This window comes from Muntiacus reevesi, chromosome 20, assembly GCF_963930625.1.
Source record: "Muntiacus reevesi chromosome 20, mMunRee1.1, whole genome shotgun sequence".
Lineage (NCBI taxonomy): Eukaryota > Metazoa > Chordata > Mammalia > Artiodactyla > Cervidae > Muntiacus > Muntiacus reevesi.
The window spans coordinates 29,413,186-29,434,244 of NC_089268.1; the positions used below are offsets into that span (position 1 = coordinate 29,413,186).

At 43.5% G+C, this 21,059-nt stretch overlaps 2 protein-coding genes across 7 annotated transcripts in view; one reads left to right on the plus strand and one right to left on the minus strand.

Moving 5' to 3' along the window:
- Positions 1-1,047: 1,047 nt before the first annotated feature.
- TRIM39 (tripartite motif containing 39) lies at positions 1,048-12,326 on the minus strand. Of its 2 annotated transcripts, XM_065913267.1 has the most exons (8): positions 12,246-12,319; positions 11,791-12,109; positions 9,769-10,228; positions 8,548-8,643; positions 5,714-5,944; positions 4,513-4,535; positions 3,829-3,944; positions 1,048-3,052 (listed from the first exon to the last, which is right to left on the minus strand). In XM_065913267.1, exons 3-8 carry the CDS (start codon positions 10,219-10,221, stop codon positions 2,505-2,507), a joined length of 1,467 nt encoding a protein of 488 aa, XP_065769339.1. In that variant the 5' UTR covers positions 10,222-10,228; positions 11,791-12,109; positions 12,246-12,319; the 3' UTR covers positions 1,048-2,504. The 2 variants fall into 2 exon arrangements, with proteins under 2 accessions (XP_065769339.1, XP_065769338.1); XM_065913266.1 differs by lacking the exon at positions 11,791-12,109 and having other exon boundaries at positions 12,246-12,326.
- A 183-nt stretch (positions 12,327-12,509) lies between these two features.
- LOC136151837 (BOLA class I histocompatibility antigen, alpha chain BL3-7-like) overlaps positions 12,510-21,059 on the plus strand; it is a 39,212-nt gene continuing 30,662 nt past the window's right edge. For 4 of the 5 annotated variants that reach the window (XR_010660093.1, XR_010660094.1, XR_010660092.1 and 1 more), the window contains exon 1: positions 12,519-13,220. Coding sequence is in view for 2 of the 5 variants with exons in the window: in XM_065913268.1 (XP_065769340.1) it covers positions 13,079-13,220 (142 nt within the window). In the remaining 3 variants the exon portion in view is untranslated. Of the gene's footprint in view, positions 13,221-21,059 lie in introns of all 5 variants that reach the window. The other variant, XM_065913271.1, reaches the window with a different exon arrangement.

Sequence of the window (21,059 nt, forward strand, 5' to 3'; positions counted from 1 at the left end):
CTGCAATCAGAGCCCGGGGGCCTCCTCTCCTCTTTCTCAAGCCAATAATATTAGGCAGTAACTGAAGTTAGTTGAGCAGAAGAGTCTGTATAGGTACCTTAAACATCGTCAGGGCAGAAGACTCTTTTCTTTAGACAGATAGGTTGGGAGATGGTTGGGTGCAGTTTATACCCGGCTAGACTTTCTGCCCTATGCTCCTGAAGACAAAGGCAGATGCCTGTAAGACCTACAGACAGAAGCAGCAGGTCTCCCTTTTTTACAGTGCCTTTTTTTGGCACTGGTGCCAGTGGGAGTGACGCTGGAAAGGATCATGAGGGTAGTGGAGGGAGGGAAGAGGGCTCCTGGCTCTTAGAAAGCACAGCTTCCTCCCAATCTTTTCCACTTACCAGATGCAGTGCTGGTCACAGTAGGTGATCCTCACTAACCCCTAGTCTTAGGAACTGAGCACAGAAAACTTTCAATAGCGTTCCCTGCCCCGGAAGAAACATCCCCTGTAGTACTTCACATCCCTCCCTTCGATCTCCGCCTCTCCTTTGCTGTTTGACCTCCTGCTTCTGCTTCATAATTAATACCACTCCTTCCTGAGGTTAGAAGTAGAGGGACAGAATATACATAAACCGAGACAGGAGTGGGCAGCAATATCAGGAGAGGATGAGAATTCTCTCCTCTCTCAACCACCACCCCCTACACCCTGCCCCAATCAGGACTCCAGTTTGAAAGAAATGGCTGAAATTTCCTCTCAGATTACTTTCACAAGGGCCTCCAGACTCAAATGAGGAGTATGTTTAAAAGGCAGATATACCCAGGCCCACTCCAGACCTCAATCAATCACTGAGGGCAGGCACCAGGAATATGCTTTTTTTTTGGGGGGGGGGCACACTACAAGGCTTGTGGGATCTGAAGTTCCCCCACCAGGGATCAAACCCAGGCCCCCAACAGTGAAAGTGTGGACTGCCAGGGAATTCCAAGGAACATGCATTTTTTTTAACACTGAAGTTTCAAACATATCAACAGAGGTTACTGTCAAATTACCACAGGACACAAAGATCACTTCAGTGGATCCTTTGTTCCATATTATGTTTTACCAACCAAAGCATCTTGCCACAAAGAACCACAGTCAAGGCACAAAGGTAAGAGGAGAGTCTGGACAAAGTCCTGTTGAGGTGGTAGGAGGAGCTGAAATGCCCTCAATAAACTGCAGTTTCTTGTCCCAGTCTTCTGTGAACCCCTGATTAGTCAGTAGCAAATAATCCAGTCATTTTAGTTTGGTTTGGCATGCATTGCGTTAACCTTTTCTGACAACATATGTACCCTATAGGTTGTTTATTTTGGCCTAACATTAAAATGATTTACATTCTCTGATAGGAGAAGTGGCAAAACGTGAAGGATGGCAACAAACAAAAAATCGGCTCTTATGAACCCTAGTTCCAGGCCAGATGCACACAGGCCAAAGGAAGTTGCCTGTCTGGCTCTTCCCTAAACATACTACCCTCTTCTACCCTGTCCCCAGGGCAAGGAAGACACCAGTTTCTTTCTCCCTGTCTGGCTTGGATACCTTAGCCAGGTAACAAGACTGACAACTTGGGAGCAGCTACTTGGAGGCATTCTTTAAGGCCAGGGCTTTGGATAGGAATGCTTTTCTCTTTCCTCTAATACCTGACTCTCTCCTTTCCAAGTTCCCTTGGGGAAGCAATGAGAGGGTAGACGTGTCTTGCATGATCTCTTGCATCTTGCCCCTTCAGATGAGCAAGGTAACAGCTCTTGGAGACAAACAACTACAAGAAGGCAGGCGATAAGCTACACCTGCTGAAGATGGAGGCGGGGACCTGGGTTCTCTTTCTTCCTACTCCCTCCTCCTCACATTCCTACCTCTGGCCAATCCTACTCATAACGGAACCAAAGAAACCCTTCTCTCTTTCATTAGTCTTTAGGAATCGGTTCCTTTAGCCCTCTTTCCTGATCTTCGTTCTCAACTTCTTGATGCCCAATCTCTGCCCTGAAAATAACTCCTCAACTTCTAGACCCATGAGAACAACTGTCATTCACCTTTATTTCAATTAGAGGTACAAAGACCCCTGTGATCTTGCTAAAAAAAAAAAAAAGTCTATTCTGGGTCAAAGAAACCCCTGAAAGGCTGTACAGGGGTTTCTGTTTCCTCCTCTGGTTTGAGCAAGTCAGACCCTTCCACAGACTTGTTGTTTCTGGAAAAGTCGCTCCTTCCTTCCCAACCGGTCCTTGTGCAATAGAAAACCTGATGGACTTCAGGGGAGACCACCCCCTGAGAAGCAGCTCTCCACCCTGTCAGGAGGGAGCCACTGCGGTGCTCTCGACCTAGTCCAGTCCAACCTACTTCTCCACAGAAACCATTCGGGAAACCCAGGTGTTCTCCCACATGGTTCAGAACCAGAACCAGGCAGACACGAAGACATTCCAGCAGGTCACAGGAAGGAAGGCCCGTAGCTCTTGACCCTGCCTCACCCTGATGATTCCCATGCCCCTTCCTGTCACTCCCAATCTGTTGGGGGCCTGATGGTGAGTGGTGCAGCATTCTTCCGACCAGCCCGGATGCCTGGATAGAAGAGGGGCCAGAGTTTCTCAGTAAAAGTATCAGTGAAGGTGTAGATATGAGAGCGGTCTGTGACGTTGTAAAAAGACAGTGTGCCGGCCTCATAGTCTAGGAATATGCCTACCCGCTTGGGTTTCACCTTGATGTGCAAAGGGGTAAAAGGCGTGGTAGTGGCTGCATACTTGTCCCCGTTCCACAGCCGCACCCGCCAGTAGCCAGTCTCAGGCAGCGGGGTCAGTTCACCCTTCCGGCTCACGGAGTCCCGGCACACGCCCACCGCCCAGTGGGTCTTGTCGCCCACCTCCACCTCCCAGTAGTGTCGGCCTGAGGTGAAACCCTCAGTAGCCAGGACGCAAGGGTAGAAGGTGAAACGCCGTGGAGTATCAGGGAGATCCCGGAGCCTTGTCTCCACGAACTTGACGCTCTTACGATCTTCTGACAGGACTAGGTTAGGATGAGCCGTTTCAGGGTCCAGAGTCACATCCGCTGGCGGGAGAAGCCACAGTGGGGAGCTAGATGAGGATGGGAATAGCTAAAAGCCCCTGCCTCGCTCTTCCAGCCTGCCTTTACAGAGCCTGCGCCCTGAAAGCCCCCAGAACCCCGTGGTTTTGTTAATCTTCTCAATCCTCAGTGTCACCTAAGGGAGCAGAGAGGAGGGGAAGGAAGGGGACAGGAGAGGAGGGGAGGGGAGGGAACAACAGCTTCTCATCCTGGCCTTAAAATAAACAGGTAATGATCTCTTGACTCCGCAAGGGCTGCTGGTTGAGGCTCCTGCCTGGTCCTCCCTGTATTCCTCTGATATCATCATGCATCTCACTGGGTGGAGAAGCACAAGGCACAGACCAAGGGCCAGAAACCATGAAAAATGTTAAGAAGGATACCGAGCAAGAGAGCATTACAGTCTGGCGATAGGGTGACCACGTGTCTGTTCTCCTGTAACAGTCTGGCTTATGCCTGTTTTCTGAATAAGTATTAATGAGACTCCCTTTCATTCTCCAGAGGAGACCAGTTTTTGGCAAATTATTTAACCTCTCTGGGTCCCTATTTAGAAAAGTGTGGGACTAAGAGCAGATGACACCTGAGGCTTCTCACTTTGAGTTCTGTGACTCAGAGTGAGATTAGAAGCCAGGTAAAGAAGTGCATGTGGATATGGGCATGAAAAGTGACAGCAGGGATAACTGAAGTCCAGATAAAGTAGGACCTAAAGACTTCCTTCTCTTCTGTTGATTCCCTTTGCTAGTTTCCTTTTGGGAACAACTCACCAATTAGCTGTTTAAGGATTTTCCTTAGTGCAAAGTACTGTCGGGGGAAATTGCTGAAGTTCTTTTCCAGCTCTATGGATACTGAAGTCACCTCCATGGTCTTCACCTTCTCACATCTAGGAGGGATGGGGAGATAGGGGAAGAAAGGGCAGGGTCAGGGGAAGCTCCAGCTTAGTCACTATTCAGATGTTGTCATCTTTAGGGAGAAACTAAAATTATTCATCCTCGTACTTTCTCCTCTCTCAAGACAAGTACTCACTGCTTTCTTTTACCTATCTATGGAAAGAGAGATGGTCCCCTGGACAAATCCTTAAGAATGAGTTTTAGAACTTTCTGGAAGTACTGTTATATTTCATGCAAAGAGATACCACCCCTACCCCCCAACCCATTCCTCCTTCCATCTTGTTTGAACATGATTCCACCCACAGCCCCAGGCAGAATCTGGTTCTATTACATTATCTTGGTATCTACCCTACCAAGGAAGTCCTGGTGCTCAAAGGGTAAAGGGGACTAGTACTCCCAATCATTTGCTCTGTAATTGGCTTCATGGATGCAAAAACCCTTCTCCCTTTTTCTATCCAAACACTGCATGACTTTCCCATTCTTACTCCCCCAACTCCCTATTGCAGCCCTACTCTTTAAGCCAAGACCTAACTCACTCAAAGAGATACAAGAATCACTTACTTTTCCAGGGTACTTTTGACATCCTAGAGGAAGGAGAAAAGAAAGCAATATTGGTCCTGGTAGTCAAGGGCCCTACAGGCAAACGGTTCCCCTCCTCCCCAAAGTTCTAGAACTATTAAACAGGCACAGGGCAAACGAAGGGTCACAGTGCAAAGGGGACGAACTCCAGAGGGATCTGAGTACATCTTTCCCAACCTAACCCCCACCTTCAGCTCTCGGTCATCATGAAACTTGGTAATTGATGTCACTTCCAAATAGTTTCCTGTGTGTTTGTCTTCGTTCCTCAAGAACACTGGGAGCTCAATGCCAGGGATAGGATTGTGTCTGCTCTTTGCTCTGTCCCCCAAGTACCAACCACACACCTGCCTCCTCGAGAATCAGTAGAGATAGTTCTAGACTGCTGGCACAGGAATGAATCACTCTCTCCCATTGTGGTTTGGTATCCCTTGTCTAGTACTGGTTAATAAATATTAATAAGTGCATGCTAATCCTGATTTGTGAATACTTGGGGTCCAGAAGACAAAGAAGACAAATCTCTGCTCTCCCAAGGATTTCCCAGTTTAATGTGGAAGGCAGAACACACATACATGAAAGGACATGAGAATAAATACCAAGCAATATATAACATGCAGATAAATATACAACGAAGCCTTACTGATTCAAATGCTGGTAATGTGATCTCTAAGATAAAAAATATGTTTCCTGGAGTCTTGCTAACACCATTCATTTGCTTAAGAAAACAGACTATTTCAAACACTTTAGAGGCACTATTTACATATCAAAAGCAGCATGTTACATTATTTCAAGTGTCATCACACTGTATTTCTGTTCTTTTTGATCACTAGGTAAATCAAGTTCCAGGACTTAAATTAACGGTTACTGCATTTTACACAATTTTTAATGCATAGATTTTTCACTAATTTAGACTAGACTGCCCTCCTCTCCAAAAAGTGAGTTTTTTCTTTGGTACAAATTAAGCACGTAATTGTTGACAAGACATAGGAACACAGAAGTGATCAGAAGGGGATGTGAGCAATCAGAGAAGCCTTTCTGTAGAGAAAGATCCTTTCAGCATGTCTGGAAGCAAGAACTGGACTTAGAGAGGCAGCGTGGAGGAGGGAGCACTGCAGGCTGACAGAATGACCTGGGCAAAGCTAGACTGTGCTCGGCCTGAGTGGCTATGCAGGGGCAAAGGTCGAACCTTAAGCATCTCGAAGCCCGACTGTAAGCACTTGCCCTCCACCTCAGCAGCCAAGTGGGCGAGGTCCCGGCGCTTGTCTCCAAGGTGAGCAGCGTTTTCTCGGAGGCGCTGTAGAATGTCCTGTTCCTCCTCCTCCAGCCGGTAAAGTAACACCTGTTGCTCTTCATCCAGCCGCCGGTGAAGCTCTTCAAATTCCTTTAGGATCTGCTGTCGGCGACTCTCCACTAGTCTCTGAGAACAGAGGGTGGGTGTTATGTTTAACAGGGTCAGTGGGGCATAGGATACCATTCCTCACCCACCATGTGTATGAATTCACAGACTTCAAGTGTCATTGGAAAGAGTTTAAAAGGACACTCATGCTTCTCTCCACTGATATTTCCTTCTGTAAAGAATGGCTCCATCCCCATTAGCACCCCTACTGATGACTTGGGATGAAGACCATTAAGATAAAAAAATAAATCAATGCTGAAAAAATTATTTTATTTACTAAATTAACTTCTAAAAAAGCTATACTTTTATGCTTTAGTAAAAAAATTCAAGACATAAGAACTCAATAATATGACAAGTACTATTACAGAGATACCGCTATAATACTGCTGTAATAATATGACAAGTACTAATAGCAGAGATACTTCTGCTATTTCCTACTCTTAAGTTCTAGCTAACACAAATTGTCAAGAAAAGGAAAGCACAAATACGGGAAAGTTAGAGATTGTCATCATTTGTACACTGTAAGACACCTACTTGATAAAAACCAGAGATGGAAAAACTGGAAAAGTATCAGAATCAGTAAGATTTTAGTAACGGACTGTTATAAAATATAAATTTAGATTTCAGGGCTGAGCCTGCTAAATAGTTTCAAGTCACTTCAGAGATTGACAGTTTACACCTCAGGAATGGGTTATAGATGTGAAAAACTAAAAGGGGCGTTGGGTCTGGAGGTGGGGATGAGGGAGAGGGAGGAAAGAATTCAAAAGGTCACTGAAGGAAAGTTGGTGATTGGTGACAGTTTCTGAGATCACTGAAACGATAATTTGCATTAAAAAAAAAAATCCACACCACAGTTCTATTCAAGCATTTAGCAGGATTTTAAACTTTCTATTTCCTTCTCCATCCTTTACCTTTAAGAATGTGATCAACAGGAAAAGGAAAGCTAATGATTAGGAATAAGCTTCATTTTCACAGATTTTAAGTGTTTCAGGACAATAGCTTTTTTAAGTTTAGCTTTGCAATCAAAATTAGTTCAACTTTTTAAAAATTCAAACGCTTGTTTTTAAAATGCTTAAAGGACCAAGGTAATAATACTTGCTTTCCATTGAAATGTTGTCATTGTTAAAAAAACAAACAAATACACACTAGTGTTTCCACTAATTTCAAACCTGCATTTAGTTCTTGGTAATCCCTAAATCTCATTTATTTCTTCTGGAAGGCTTTAATGACACTGAGTTTCTCTGCCACATTCTTGGGAATCTGCAACTGTGCTTTTTGTGCCTGTTGTTTCTATTTTCTCTACTTGACAGTAAGCTCAAGGGGGGCAAGGACCATGCTTTTGGTCATCAATGGTCCGGTGTCAAAGACAGGGTGTGGCCTATACTGCAAGCTTAATAAATATTTATTGATTCCTGCAGAATTAGTATCTCTGGTTTTGCCACATACTGGCTTGGATATGATCTTGGACTAGACACTGATCCAAGTTCTGTTTCCTTCTGTGTAAACTGGGGATAACAAGACTCACCTTATAAGGTATCTAAGTTCACTCTTGCCTAATATGCTTTGCTAGACTCCCTTCTCCTTTTCTTGTACCTTCCCTATGTTCCACTGGGGCCAAGTCTAGCCTGACCTCTTAGAACTTAAAACTGGGCAGAACCAAGCATAAGACCTAATATAATACTTTAAGTTTGGAATGTCATGAACACCTAATGAATTAACGCCCAGGAATCAATAAATACTAGTTATTATTACTGTTACAATTAATACATCTTTCACTGTCCAGTAGAAGAAATAAGGCAGATACCAAAACACCAGGCTACAAATATGATAATACTATAGAAAAGATGTGAAATGTTATGAAAATTAAGAAAGCGAATTTCTGAAGAGTCAGGAAAGGCCACATAGTAAATGGCTTTCATTTTAGGATGGACAGGATCCTACAGGTAGAAGATGGGAAGGGAAAGAACATTCTAGGAACCCATACTACCTAGCATACTCGAGCTTATGTGAATTAAGAGAATGTGGTCCTAACGTGGCTGGGGGCTCTGGGAGCTCTTGGGCAACTTCTTCATCCTTCCTCCCCAGTGTACCTTCCACATTCTCCAGCAGAGAGCCTCCTTCCTGCTCTACAAAGAAAAGGAGACCAACGGCCATGAACTCCCTCAACTTGCCAAATCCTTCACCCCTTATATCCTTCTCCTCAACTCTTAATCCATGGCAAGTAACTTAAGTACAATGTTTAATGGCAATCAAGCTTAATAAAATATCATTATTTTTGAGAGAAGAGCATTTTTAATAAATCAAAAATGGTGGATTAAATAATGTGTCATTAATGTTCAGTTAAATAATGTGTGGCTAACGTTCAGGGATTCCCTGGTGGCTAAGATGGCAAAGAATCTGCCTGCAATGCAGGAGACTTGGGTTCGATCCCTGGGTTGGAAAATCCCCTGGAGAAGGGAATGGCAACCCACTCCAGTATTTCTGCCTGGAAAATTCTAAGGACAAAAGGAACCTGGTGGGCTACAGTCCATAGGGTCACAAACAGTCGGACACAACTTAGTGACTAACAACAATGCTCAGTTAATTGCCTGCAGGGCAGGCCAAACGGGACTGCCTGCCTTTACCTTGAGTTCACCGGGCTTCTTCTCCTCAGAGGACTTACAGCGGCTGATCTCCTGCAGCTTCTGCTCCAGCGGCTCCAGGCACTTCTGCAGTTTTTCCTGAGAGGTGTGAAGTAGAACAACATTTGTGGTTGGCTGGTACAGCCTATGTTCAGAGTCTAACCCATTTGTTTTAAACTACTTGCTTTTTATTCATCTGACCACCTCTTGATCCAACTCCCTTCCTTGCTCATCTTAAGTGTCAACTTCCTACAGGTCCCTCCTCCTGCCACCAGCCTGTCTCCATGCCTTCCTTGATTGCAAAACTTTCATTGAATCTCACTGTGTCTAGCTGTCACCAACTCTCTGTCCTTCCCTAGCACTATTCACTTTCTAAGTGAAGGAACTACCTGTACTGACAGTGACCTTATGTACCCTGTTATCCCTTTTTTATGGCCACATGGCATGCAGGATCTTAGTTCCCCGACCAAGGATTGAATCCCTGCAGCACTGGAAGCATGGAGTCTTAACAACTGGACAAATTAAAAAATCTGTTTTCCTATACAACTCTAACCACTTGCAAATAAAATAAAATCTTGATTATTCTATGAACTACCATAAAGTCTTGTTTGTAAGACTTCATTAACATAATTAGGTAAACTACTTGATAAAGTGCTAAGACAGTAAAATCTCTAGTTCCTATTACTCAAACATTTACCCTGTGTCTCAGCAGTAAATTAAACCAGATGCCATGTTACCCATTATCTGGGGAAGATGCAAACAGGCTGGTTCAGCTTAGCCTGGTTGGGATCATTCTAAAATGATGTTACCTGTTCCCAATACCAGTGGGTAAATAAGCGGTGTGCTGAGCAGGAGGACAGAATGAAGAAACCAGACCATTTTTTAGTTCTTAAGTCTGAGATTCTCTGTATGGTTTCATTCATTTATGAAAAATAGGATACATTTTAAGACCACACATACTCAAACGTGTTACAACGGTCAAGAGAGAAATTTGGGGGTACTTCTCACTGCTCTTCAAGCCTGAGGACAACCAATCGGACAGGACTATGTGCACCGCCCCCACCCCACTCTCACCCCCCCAGTATGTAGCTCTGAGGGGACTAGAGAGTGAGGACCAGAGACTGTCTTGCCCTCGGAAACTCATGATCCTCTACCCAGGGAGTCTCCCACCCTCTGGGCTCCTCCCTCTTGCCCTGCATTGACATCAAGTGTCTGGTTCCCCACCTTGTACTCCTGCGTGGCATCGTCCAGTGGCACGACGGTGTGGGCCCGGTGGGTGTGGGAAATTGCACATATCAAACACACAGCCTCCTGGTCCTCATAGCAGAAGAGGCTGAGGGCCTCATGGTGCTGGGGGCAGAGGCTCTCATCTCGGATCTTCCGCTTGACGGCCTGCAGCTGCTTAGCAATTTCCACCATACTGCCCAGCTGTCGATTAGGCCGGAGACTGCGATAGCGGGACGTCTTTCGACATACAGGACAAGGGAAGTCCCTCTCTAGGTCCTCCCACCAGCGAGTGATGCAAGCTTTGCAGAAGTTGTGCCCACACTCAATGATGACAGGCTCCTTCAGATATTCCAGGCACACAGAGCAACTTGCCTCCACCTGTAGGTTCTCCAGAGCTGCAGCTGTGGAGGCTGCAGAGGCCCCGGCCTCTAACAGACTTGTCTCTGCCATTATTTAACTTGAGGTTAAGAAGAGAGAAGAGAAAAAAAAAAGTTAGTTGGGGGGGGGGGGGTTAATTTTTTTGCATCCCTGGCCTGACATTTACCCCCATGTTAAATCCTAACTCCAGATTTAGCACTGTCATGGTATTTTTACATCTCCTGATCCACTAGTCAATCTCTTTGGTTTCTCCATTTTCAAAAATTGTGACTCCCAGCTATCAGCAAACTGACACACAACCCTCAGTCTCGTCTTTCACCACTGCCTTCTCTTGTTAGAAGCAGAGGCTTCTTTCAAGTCTAGCCCAGAGTATTCATCCTGATCCAGGTTCATTCCACTGCATCTTAACAGCTTCAGAAACATGTATTCTTAATTTGACATCTTTTTCTAATAGATGAAAAAAAGAGTATGGGAAAGTGAAAAGTGCCTTAAGAGTCAAAGCATTAAGATTGCTTAAATCAAATATATTTTAAAGTTTAATGGTACAGAAGAGTTCTACTACAATAGCCCACTGAAGCCTAAGCTTGATTCTCTGCCACTGTTCCCTCAGCCTTTCAAACGGTAAATATTGGAATGAGTTAGGCAAGGGTAACAACCTCTTCTTTTCAGAAAAGTGTGACATTATGCTTCCCTTTACCAGGCCTAGAAGAAGTGTGCACTCATCATGGAATGAAATGATTCATACAACAACTGTTTCCTATTTGTGTGCATTTGGATGTTTGGAGCTGCTGTATTACGGCAGCTATACCAAAGAATTTATTACTGACCCCAGGGCAATAATTTCTTGAAAAGAGTTGACAAATTTATTCTAAGTATTCAGTGCTGATTGGAGTCTTTAGAAATAGTTATTGATAACTAATTCCTCGGATATACTGTACTTCCAACTAATAGATTCTGGGGTGGTCGGGAATTAAGAGAAAAGTAAAGTGGCAATCAAAAACTCTAATGAAGCCTCAAAAGAATTGTAAATGCGCCTGAGATGTATAAAGCAGAAGGCTGGTCTCTGTTCCATCCTTAAAACATAACCACTATTATCCATGAAATATTTCATTTATCTAGCGCTTAACCTCTCTTTCTAAGGAACCCAAAAGAATAAAATTTAGTAGGTCTATCTATGTTTAGAGAGAAGTGGCCATGTAGTGAGTTGGGTTAACAATGATTATTTCTGTATATACTGATGGCAAACGTGAAAAGTGTTTAATTTGGAGTAGGAACTGATAACATATTTGGACCTGAATTTCTCCCTCAACCACGAGAGAATTAGATGATTTTTCTCTACCTACAGGAATCCAACTTCGACCAGTAACCCTTGCCTTTTCCTAATCTTCTAGAAATTAGGTGGTCGCCTCGCCCGAGATGAGTTGAACTGTATGCTGAGTTAGGGACCAGGATGGATCTAGACTGGCGAAAAAGTAGCGTTAGAGAGAGATGGGGAAAAGGTTAGGGAAGTATGGGGACAGGGCTTGGAGCTACAGCATTAGTGATGCTTTGAGTCCTTTCCCCCCCATTCCTCGTGTCTCAGTAGAAGGGCAAACTTCAAAGAGGTCCTCATTGTGTTTCTACCACTGTTGGGGGTCCCACCTTGCGACCCTTTCCTGAGCGTGGTCCACAACTCGGTCCCACCCCCGTCTCCATCTTCTCCCGCCTGATCTGGTGCAGGGGGGCTGGAGAAGGGGGAGAGGAAACGTCGTTGTTGGCAGGGAGGGAGGGATGCGTGTCCAGGTGAGAAGGTGTGACGTGAAGATGGGATGCCCGCCGCTATGACGCAGCCGAGACCCGCGGTGACGGCGTCAGAGTTTCACCCGGGGAGGCGAGCGGCAGCGGGACGGGGTAACGGCGGGGTAGCCAAGCAACGCCGGACGCGCTGACGTCGCCGGGGCGGCAAAACGTCCGCCCGGGCCTGAAACGGGCGGAGGCAGCTGTGGTTACGTGCGGGGGGCCGGTGACGCAGTCGCGGGGCGCTAGGACGCGGCGTGCGGAGCCGGTGGGCGGGGGCAGGCCCCAGGGCCCCGGCGCGGCGGCGGGACAGCACCTACCTTCCCGGCTTCGGGTCCGGGAGTGCGGGGCGCGGAGCCGCCGGAGCGCTGCCTCCCTCCTTCCTCCTCCCCCCGCCCCCGCCCCGCAGCGCGACACACAATACTCGCCGGAAGCGGAAGCCGCGCCGAGAGGCTCGTGTCAGTGGAAGCCGGGGTGTCGGCGGGCAGCCGCGGGAGGGCCTAGCGGCGCCTGCGGAACAAGAAGGCGGGGGGCCGGAGGTGAGAACCAGCTGCAGGTGTCAGGGGCGAGAAGAGACCCGGAGGGGCAGGTGGCTGGAATGCGGTCGTCCAGGTGACTCGAGGAATTCGCAGGAGAAAGAGGGCCGCGCATGCGTATGGCGGAGCGCTGAAGCCCATTGCCCTCAGGGCGCCTACGGGCTCCGGGGCAAGCGGTACTGTCCCGCCCAGGGTCGGTGCCCGGACTCTGGCCTGGCTCGGTTGGTCCCAGGTGGCGCTGGGAGCCGTGGAGGGCGTAGCAGGGGCGGGTTGCGGACTTTGAGCTACACTTCTCTCTCCTGCCAGTCTCGGGAGAAGGTGGCTCGCCGAGCCGGCGGCCAATAATGTGGCGGTCCTGCTGGTCTCAGCTGGCACGTCACTTCCGACTAGTTGAGTTTTAGGCTTTTAACATTCAAGGATCAGCTCAGTCCTGCTTTGGGCTTCGGATATTCCTTACCTTGTCCCTCCTAGGTGGGATTTATGGAAATTATCTGCTGTCTCCGCTGGAGTGGGAGCCTCAAAAGAGCTGGTATTGCGACTCTGCTGCTCACCTTCGCATCCTCGGATCCTCGCTCGGAGCCCGAGCCCAGTAAGCGCGCCTTGAGCTCCGGTTCTGAATGCGAGAGAATCCCGTCTTTTTCCGGTTTGGGAGCTGTGACTTGAGTTTCTCCGCAGGAGTATATAGTGCTTGTATGGAGACTCCAGACTCCTGCGTTATAACCTCCGTACTTTCCTTTCCTGTTGCTGGAAGCTTCGCAGGTCTGTGACTTGGAGGACGAGGGTGAGATGATGAGGCTAGAAGAGTCTGCAGATGGAGGTGTGATGAGGTTGGGAGGAGGTGCGGAGTTGATGGAGCTGGGGAGGGTGGGTGCTGGGTAAATGAGTGTTGCGGCTGAGTAGGAGTTGGTGCTCTAAGCGCACACACGGCTGGTAGAAAAGGCAGCCCACCTCCACTCTTCCCCCAACATTTGGCATACAGAATGCTGACTGAAAGAAATAAGCAAATTTTGGTGTCTCCTTCGAGGGAAAATGGCCATGTGGCCCAGCTTGTTCCTGTGTAAGGTGTGATGCTGTATACAAACTGTGCAGTGTTTAACCTCAGAGCATCCTGGGAGCCAGGAACCATTTACTTTCAGAAAATATCTAATATGGAAGATATAAAGATTTAGAGTCAGATATACTGAGTACAGTTGATCTGCTTTTTCTTCACTGTTCTTTGCTTTTTGCTCACTTTTCTTTTTTCAGTAGCCAGTGGTTTGAAGATTAAATTCGATAAAATTACATTAACTCCCCTCCACCCCATTGGTATTTGATTGTTTGGAATTTTAGGAGCAGTACGTTTTCTATTTTACCGAATGCCTCAATTCGAAGGTAGTGAGAGCCATTAACTATGTGGTCAGCCTCTTTAGCCTTGCTTTATAGGGAGAGTGGTGAGGTTTGGTTCTGGCTTATGATTTGTAACTTTTAAGGTGTTGGCTAGCACTTTACTCTGGCTTTCTGTTTGTAAAATCAGATGTGGTACTAAGGAAATTATCAGGAGAAAGAACATTGCCTAGGAGTATGAAGAATGTGTTAGGCTCGAGTAATAGATTTTTTAAGGGGACTTCATGCCCAATATGGAAGAAAAGTGGGGAAGAATAGGTAAAACTATAAAATTATAGTTTAGAAGTTTATTATACTATAAAAATACAGTTCAGAAGGCCATGTCGTATGTCATAGGCCAGGGGTAGATATTTTCGGCTTCATTGCCCATACTGTCTTTGTGGTATGAAAATTGCATCAGATTATGCTAAATGGTGAGCATTACTGAAGTTTGAATGTCACATAAATTCTTCACTTGTTTTGAAATTTTATTCTTTTTTATTTTACCTCCCAATCATTTAAAAATGTAAATACATGAAAGGTTGTTGCTGAACCATGCAAAGACGCTGGGATTCTTGGCCTCCAGAGGAGAAGAATTCAATCCAGGGCTGGAGACAAGGCTTGATCGCTCAGAGCTTTTGTGTAATAAAGTTTTATTGAAGTATAAAGGAGATAGAGAAAGCTGACATAGAGATCAGAAGGGGGCGGAAAGAGTACCCGCTTGCTAGTGTTAGCAGTGGAGTTACATAGTGTTAAGTGTTAGTCGCTCAGTCGTGCCCGACTCTTTGCGATCTCATGAACTGCAGCCCACCAGGCTCCTCTGTCCATGAGATTTTTCAGGCAAGGATACTGGAGTGGGTTGCCATTTCCTTCTCCAGGGGATCTTCCCAATATACTCTCCAATGAATCCAAAGAATGTCTGGAGGTTGTAAAGACCTCACCAAACCTACTCCCATAATTTACATTTTAAGATAACAGGATTTGCCAGAGGGTTTAATCCAGAGACTGTCCTCAAACAGGATACATTATTGTTATATAATCCTAGGGAATATAGAGGGAAAAAAGTTTGTCCTTTCTTCTTGCTTGAGAATTCCGGACCCCTCTCTCCTTGGGGACCTCTAGACTTCTTATCAACTTGCCTAGGAAGTGACTGTCACACATTTCTTAGCTTGTGGGCTGTACAAACAGATGGCAGACCATAGTTTGCTGACCCCTTACACAGAACAATGAAGAAGTACTCAGTATTTTTCAAGAGAGCATAATTGAGAAAGAAGGTGATCACAATGCTATGATCTCTTATTTTCATCTGTCTATATGATAACACACAAAATAATAAAGGAAATTTGAGATCTTAGCACAAATGTATATTTGTTATGACCTGTGAAACTTGATCATGTGAGAATTATGAATATACTAATAAGATACAAGTACATTCTTTAAACAAGAAAAGGTATTCCTTGTCTAAAAAAGGGATTGTAGTTCAGGAGAGGTGGAATAACACCAAGTTGTGGTGTTGATTTAGACCAAAGGATTTCCAGCACAGGAGTACATGAAAATAAATAATAGTAATGTGAAGAATAATTCAAAAACTTTAAAGATACACTTTAATATTGTTTTTATATCAGGAGATTATATATCTGATGTATCTTTTATGTAGAAGATCTTGTGTAACCACTGAGTCACATAGAGGAAAAGGGGGTATTAGCCTTGCAGGAAGGAAACTGGTCGAGGCCGGATATACTATATGGTAGGTTGAGGAGGGAAAGGGTTCAGCTGTCCAGACTTCTGAAATTCTTACTCAGAAAAAGACAAGGCATCTAATTTCCCCCCACTCTTTTTCTGTTTTTTTTTTTTTTAGTTATGAAAAATTTAAATTGCAGTCTTTTTATACTTTACATTGACTTTTGTTTTTCCAGTTCAGTAACATTGGAGTTACCTTGTTCTTTTTCAAGTCTACATTATTACTTCATTGTGTGGACATATGATTTGTTCAGCCATTTGTTTAAATAAGACATTTAGGGCCTTTCTGGGTGTTTATTTTTTGGCCAGGCAGCTTGTGGGATCTTAGTTCCCCAACCAGAAATCAAACCCGGGCCTTGGCGGTAAAGGGACTAAGTCTTAACCGCTGGACCAGCAGGGAATATTATTCAAGTCTTATTAAAGGCTATAGTGGACGTGCTTGTAATATATCTATTTCCCTCAGTTTTATTCTGATAATACTTGACGTATAAACACTGTTAGTTTAGGTTGTACAACATAATTATTTGACATATTTGCACATGTATCTTTGTATTGTCATAACATCTGTATTAGTAGGACAAACGCCTGAAAACTGAGCTTCTTTGCGAAAAGGCATGGAAATTTAAAATCCTAATTGTCTTTTCAGTTTCCTTGCCATAAGGTACCTATCTATGCCCACACCTGCATATTATGAGATGACCTCTTTGCTTACAGTGAAGCCAGTGTTGATGTGTTTATATTTTAAATTTTTTGCTAATATTTTTCATTAAAAGTTTTTAATGATTGCATAACAGATCTTGTTCTGTAGGTAATGTACATTTTCCAGCCTTTTCTCAGCAGATGGGTATTTACTTAATTTCCTTTGTAAAAACTTTTTTTTTTAATTTTGCTGCTGCATAAACAGTGTTAAAGATTCTCTGAACATTTGTCCTTATGTGCTAGTAGATTTATTACTGTGAAAAAGGTTGGGTTGAAGGATATAATTTACATCAGCCCTCTGTATCTGTGGGCTCCTCATCTGTTGATATGGAGAGCTGCCATTCTTTAGAAAGAACTTGAGCATCAGTGGATTTTTGTATCCATGGGGAACAGCTGCAGTACTAATTTTTATGAATATTTCCGTAGTGACTTTTAAGAAGGCTATCACTATTTACATTTACCTTGACAGCAGTGTTTGAGCTTTCCTCTTTTCCCACATCCCCAGAAGAGATGGTTATTATCTATGTTTTTATTTCTTTCTGGCTAGAAAAGAGATGTTTGGTTGTTTGAGTCACATTTTTTTCTTCCTTAGTAATTTTGAGTATCTTTTTGTTGTTGTTTGTTTGTTACTGGGATTTGTTTTCTGTGCATTTACAGTCTTTGGCTGTTTTTCCTGTTGCATTGTCTGTCTTTCGCTTATCAGTTTATACATACATAGCACACATGACATACTGTCCTCATTAAGAAATCCAGTCTGACCCCAGATTCTAATTTACTTTCCTGTGTTTTCCTACAATATTTTTTATTTTTTACATTTAGATCTTTATTTTTAAAGATATATAGCTTGAAATTTTCCATGAATACAAAGTTGTAGAAATTAAATAAATTTTTAAAAATATATGATGTAAAAGGAAGATCTTTATTTTTCTCTAGAGCAGTGCTCTCCAATAGAAATGGAATGCAAGATACTTATGTAATTTTAAGTTTTCAGTCAAGCCGCATTTAAAAAAAGTAAAAACAGGTGAAATTAATTTTAATAGTATATTTTATTTCACCTACTTAACCCATTATATAAAAATATTATTTTACATATAATTTATTTTAAGCAATTGTTAAACTAAGTCTTTGAAATCCAGTGTGTATTTTACACTTACATCAAATCTCAGTTCAGACTAGCCACGTTTTAGTTGATCAGTGGCTACATGTGGCTAGTGGCTTTTGTAGAATAGCATGTGTTATATGGATTGGATGGATGGCTCGTTGTGCTAGCTTCATTTATTAAATAATCATCCTGTTTTTGTTGAATTAAATTTCACACTTGTCATACCTGAAATTGTTTCATATTGAGATCTGTTTCTGGATTTTTAATTCTGTATTCTAATCTATTTATCTCTTACACGAACACCACAGATTTTATTTCATTGAATTTTCTTAGATGTTCTTGGACATGTATTCCATATATAAACTCTAAATCAGTTTTTTTTTTTTTTTAACTGTTCTCTCCCCTCAAAGGAGTTTAAAAAGCTTATTGTGATTCTAAACAGAAAAGGGTTAAATGTATAATTTAATTGGGGTGTAGTTGGCATTTTTTATATTGTCTTTCCAGTCAGGAATGTGATTTGCCTTCCATTCATTCAGGTCTCGTTTTATTTCTTCAATGAGATCCTCATTTTTAAAAAACAGATTCTTTTATCTTTTTTTTTTTGGCTGTTATGCATGGAGATCCCCCCCCCCCCCAATTTCTGATAAGCAAATCACGTGCTTCATTGCTTCAATAAAGAAGAAATAATTGATATTTGACTATCTCTTATATCTAGACCCCTATCATAATCTCTTATAATAGTAACTTTTTAACTATAGAGTTTAAATATTACTGGCACTCCATGTTTTCATGTGTTTCCCCAGCTCATTCTTATGCATTTGGCCAGAGAAGCTCGTTTGAGATCTGTGGATCAGTATGCTAAAGATTCTCAAAATTTGTTTCTGGCTTGTCTCTCTGTCCTGAAACTGAGACATCTGGAGCTCAACATGTACAGCCTGAGGTCTTTCCCTCTCTCTCTTTCACGACTAATGTGTTACTGAGTTCCAGAAATTCTTAACTGCTGTCCTTCTCTCCCCCTCTGGAGTATCAAAGAATTTGTAGATATTTTAAAAACTACTGCAGAAATTTAAAGATGTAGAGCCTTCAGAAATAAATTCCCTTGCCCATTACATCACCTGTGAAGTTGCTGTTTTGGTTTGAATGGCTGAGTCATTCTGCTGCTCTCACCAGTACCCCTTTCCATGTGCCAAGACAGTGACTAGCACTGATATCTATCCTTTTCTGTCCGAGAAGATGGAAAGTATCCTAAATCCTAGAGCGTGTAGGAGGAAAATGTGTATTCTGGGGGGTATATATTGGTTTCCTAGTGTTGCTATAACAAGGTTTCATGAACTGGTGTCTTAGAAGAATAAAATTTATTCTCTCACACGTCTGGAGGAAAACTGAAATCAAAGTGTTGGTCAGGTTGATTGCTTCTGGAGGCTCTGAGGGAGAATCTGATCCATGCCTTTCTTCTAGCTTCTTGGGTTTGCTGGCAGTCCTTTGTATTCCCTGGCAGTCTCTCTCTCTCCACTGTCACAAGGGGTTCTTTGTGTGTGTGTGTGTCTGTGTGCAAAACTCCCTCTTCTGATAAGAATGTCAATCTCTGGATTAACACCTGTGTTAGTCCAGTATGATCTTATTTTAACTTCTTTACACCTACAGAGATCCTGTTTCCAAAAAAGTTACATTCTGAGGTTCCTAGTGGACATGAGTTGGGAGGGGGCACTATTCAACCCAGTATTGTATAATAGAAATATTAAAATTCACAGGTGTCAGGACTTCCCTGGTGGTCCACTGGCTCACTAGCTAAGACTCTGCACTCCCACTGCAGGGGGTCTGGTTCTATCCTTGGTCAGGGAACTAGATCCAATTTGCTACGACTAAGAGTTCACATGCCACAACTAAAGCATCCCATGCCGCAGTGAAGACCTGGCACAGCCAAATACAGAAATAAATCTTTTTAAAAAATTCACTGGTGTCTCTTAGACACTTCACCAGAGAGAAGTTTCCATGACACTACAATTTCCAGAGGTTCTTGGTGTAGACATTGAGTTGGTCAGTGGACTAGTCAGATTGTAGCATAGAACCTTGGCTGCTGCTCATTCATATGTACATATTTGGTTATGGGAAGCTAAGAGAATTGGTACTAAGAAGAGGAGGTTGAAAACAGACATAAAGATGACTTTTCTAACCACTTTTATGTATGTTCTCATTGTCAGCTGAGCCTGGGAAATTTGCCACTTTTGATCATCTGGCTCTGTGTCATCGTACCACCTTGCTCGATTACTTGGTGCCAAGGGGTCATACCAGAGGTCATCTCTGGCATCCTTCCATCTCTAGGCAAAGCCTCTCTTCAAATCTGAGTGGCACTTAAGTAGGGGAATCATGGGATTGTCAAGCGCTCCTCCACTCCCCTTACTTGATACAGACAGAAGAGGCACTTTTATCTTCTAGGAAAGAGTGCAGAATTTGGTTTTCTTGGTTCTCAAGCTGGCTGTATTTTAGGGAGGGAACCAAAATGAGAAGATTCTGCTCCTAGTACAGTGAGTATGTAGAAGGTATTATGTAAATGCATGTTGAATTAAGGAATTTTTTTCCTCAAGGGGTAGCTCTTGGCGTAGTACGTAGCTAAATGTTTACCTGTATAGTGCTTTGACTCCTTTGACTTCCAAAACAGCAGTATGTGGAGGGTTTTATGACTCCAGTTCTCCTCGCTGCCAAATGACCATCCATCAGAACTAAGTTATTTGCAGTTCTCTAAATCTGGTGCCCTACTTCGAAACTAGATGTTTGTTGTTTCTTCCTGGATTCCTCCTAATCTTGCTCCCACTTCCAAGTTATTAACATTTTTCTCTGCAATACTTCTGTACTTTTACAGTGTTCTTGAATTATTGATGTTTTTATATCTGTCCTCCACTAGACTGGGAGCTAGTTGAGAGCAGAAATTGTCTTTGTTTTCCCGTCACCTCAGTGTCTTGACACATGGGAAGCCTTAGTTCAAAGAAGGAAATCAAGGTTTGAAAGAGTAATTTGCCTAAGGTCACACAGCTGGTGTATGGCAGCACCAGAAGGAGAATCTAGATCCTAAATCACTCAATAGCTATAAAGAAAAAAGCGCTGCACAGGTGTCAGGAGACCCAAGGACTAACCTTGAGTTGGCAGCTCTTGTGTTATCCTGCCTGGGTGTGATTCTTTACCTTTATGGTATTTTGATTCTTGTTTGTAATGTTCTTTTTAGGACCATCATCCAAAGGTACTTTTTGTATGAGTTTCTTCCAAGGAAATTGAAAAAGTTTCAACTCCCTGTAGATTCCTTTTAAGCTAAGCAGCTGAAGGGAGTTGTTCAGGTGCTTTATAGGGCCCTTTTGGATCTTATGTTCCAAGTCTTTGTACCTTACCTGAATGCTCTCCATAGGTGACTCCACTACCCTTTATTTTTCTCGTCTGCACGTTGAGATGTGAGATTTCCTCAGGAGCAGTTGCCTTCTGCTCTCCAAGGTCCTGAAAAGACGCCCCTGGGCTTCCTGAAAATTTCTGTTTCCCGGAATGCAGATTTGACTTCTGATTGGTTCTTTTTGTTGTTGTTGTTTAAGTCTTTATTGAATTTGTTACAGTATTGCTTCTGCTTTATGTTTTGTTTTTTTGGCTGCAAGGCATGTGGGATCATGGCTCCCTAACCAGGGATAGAACCTGCACCCTCTGTGTTGGAAAGC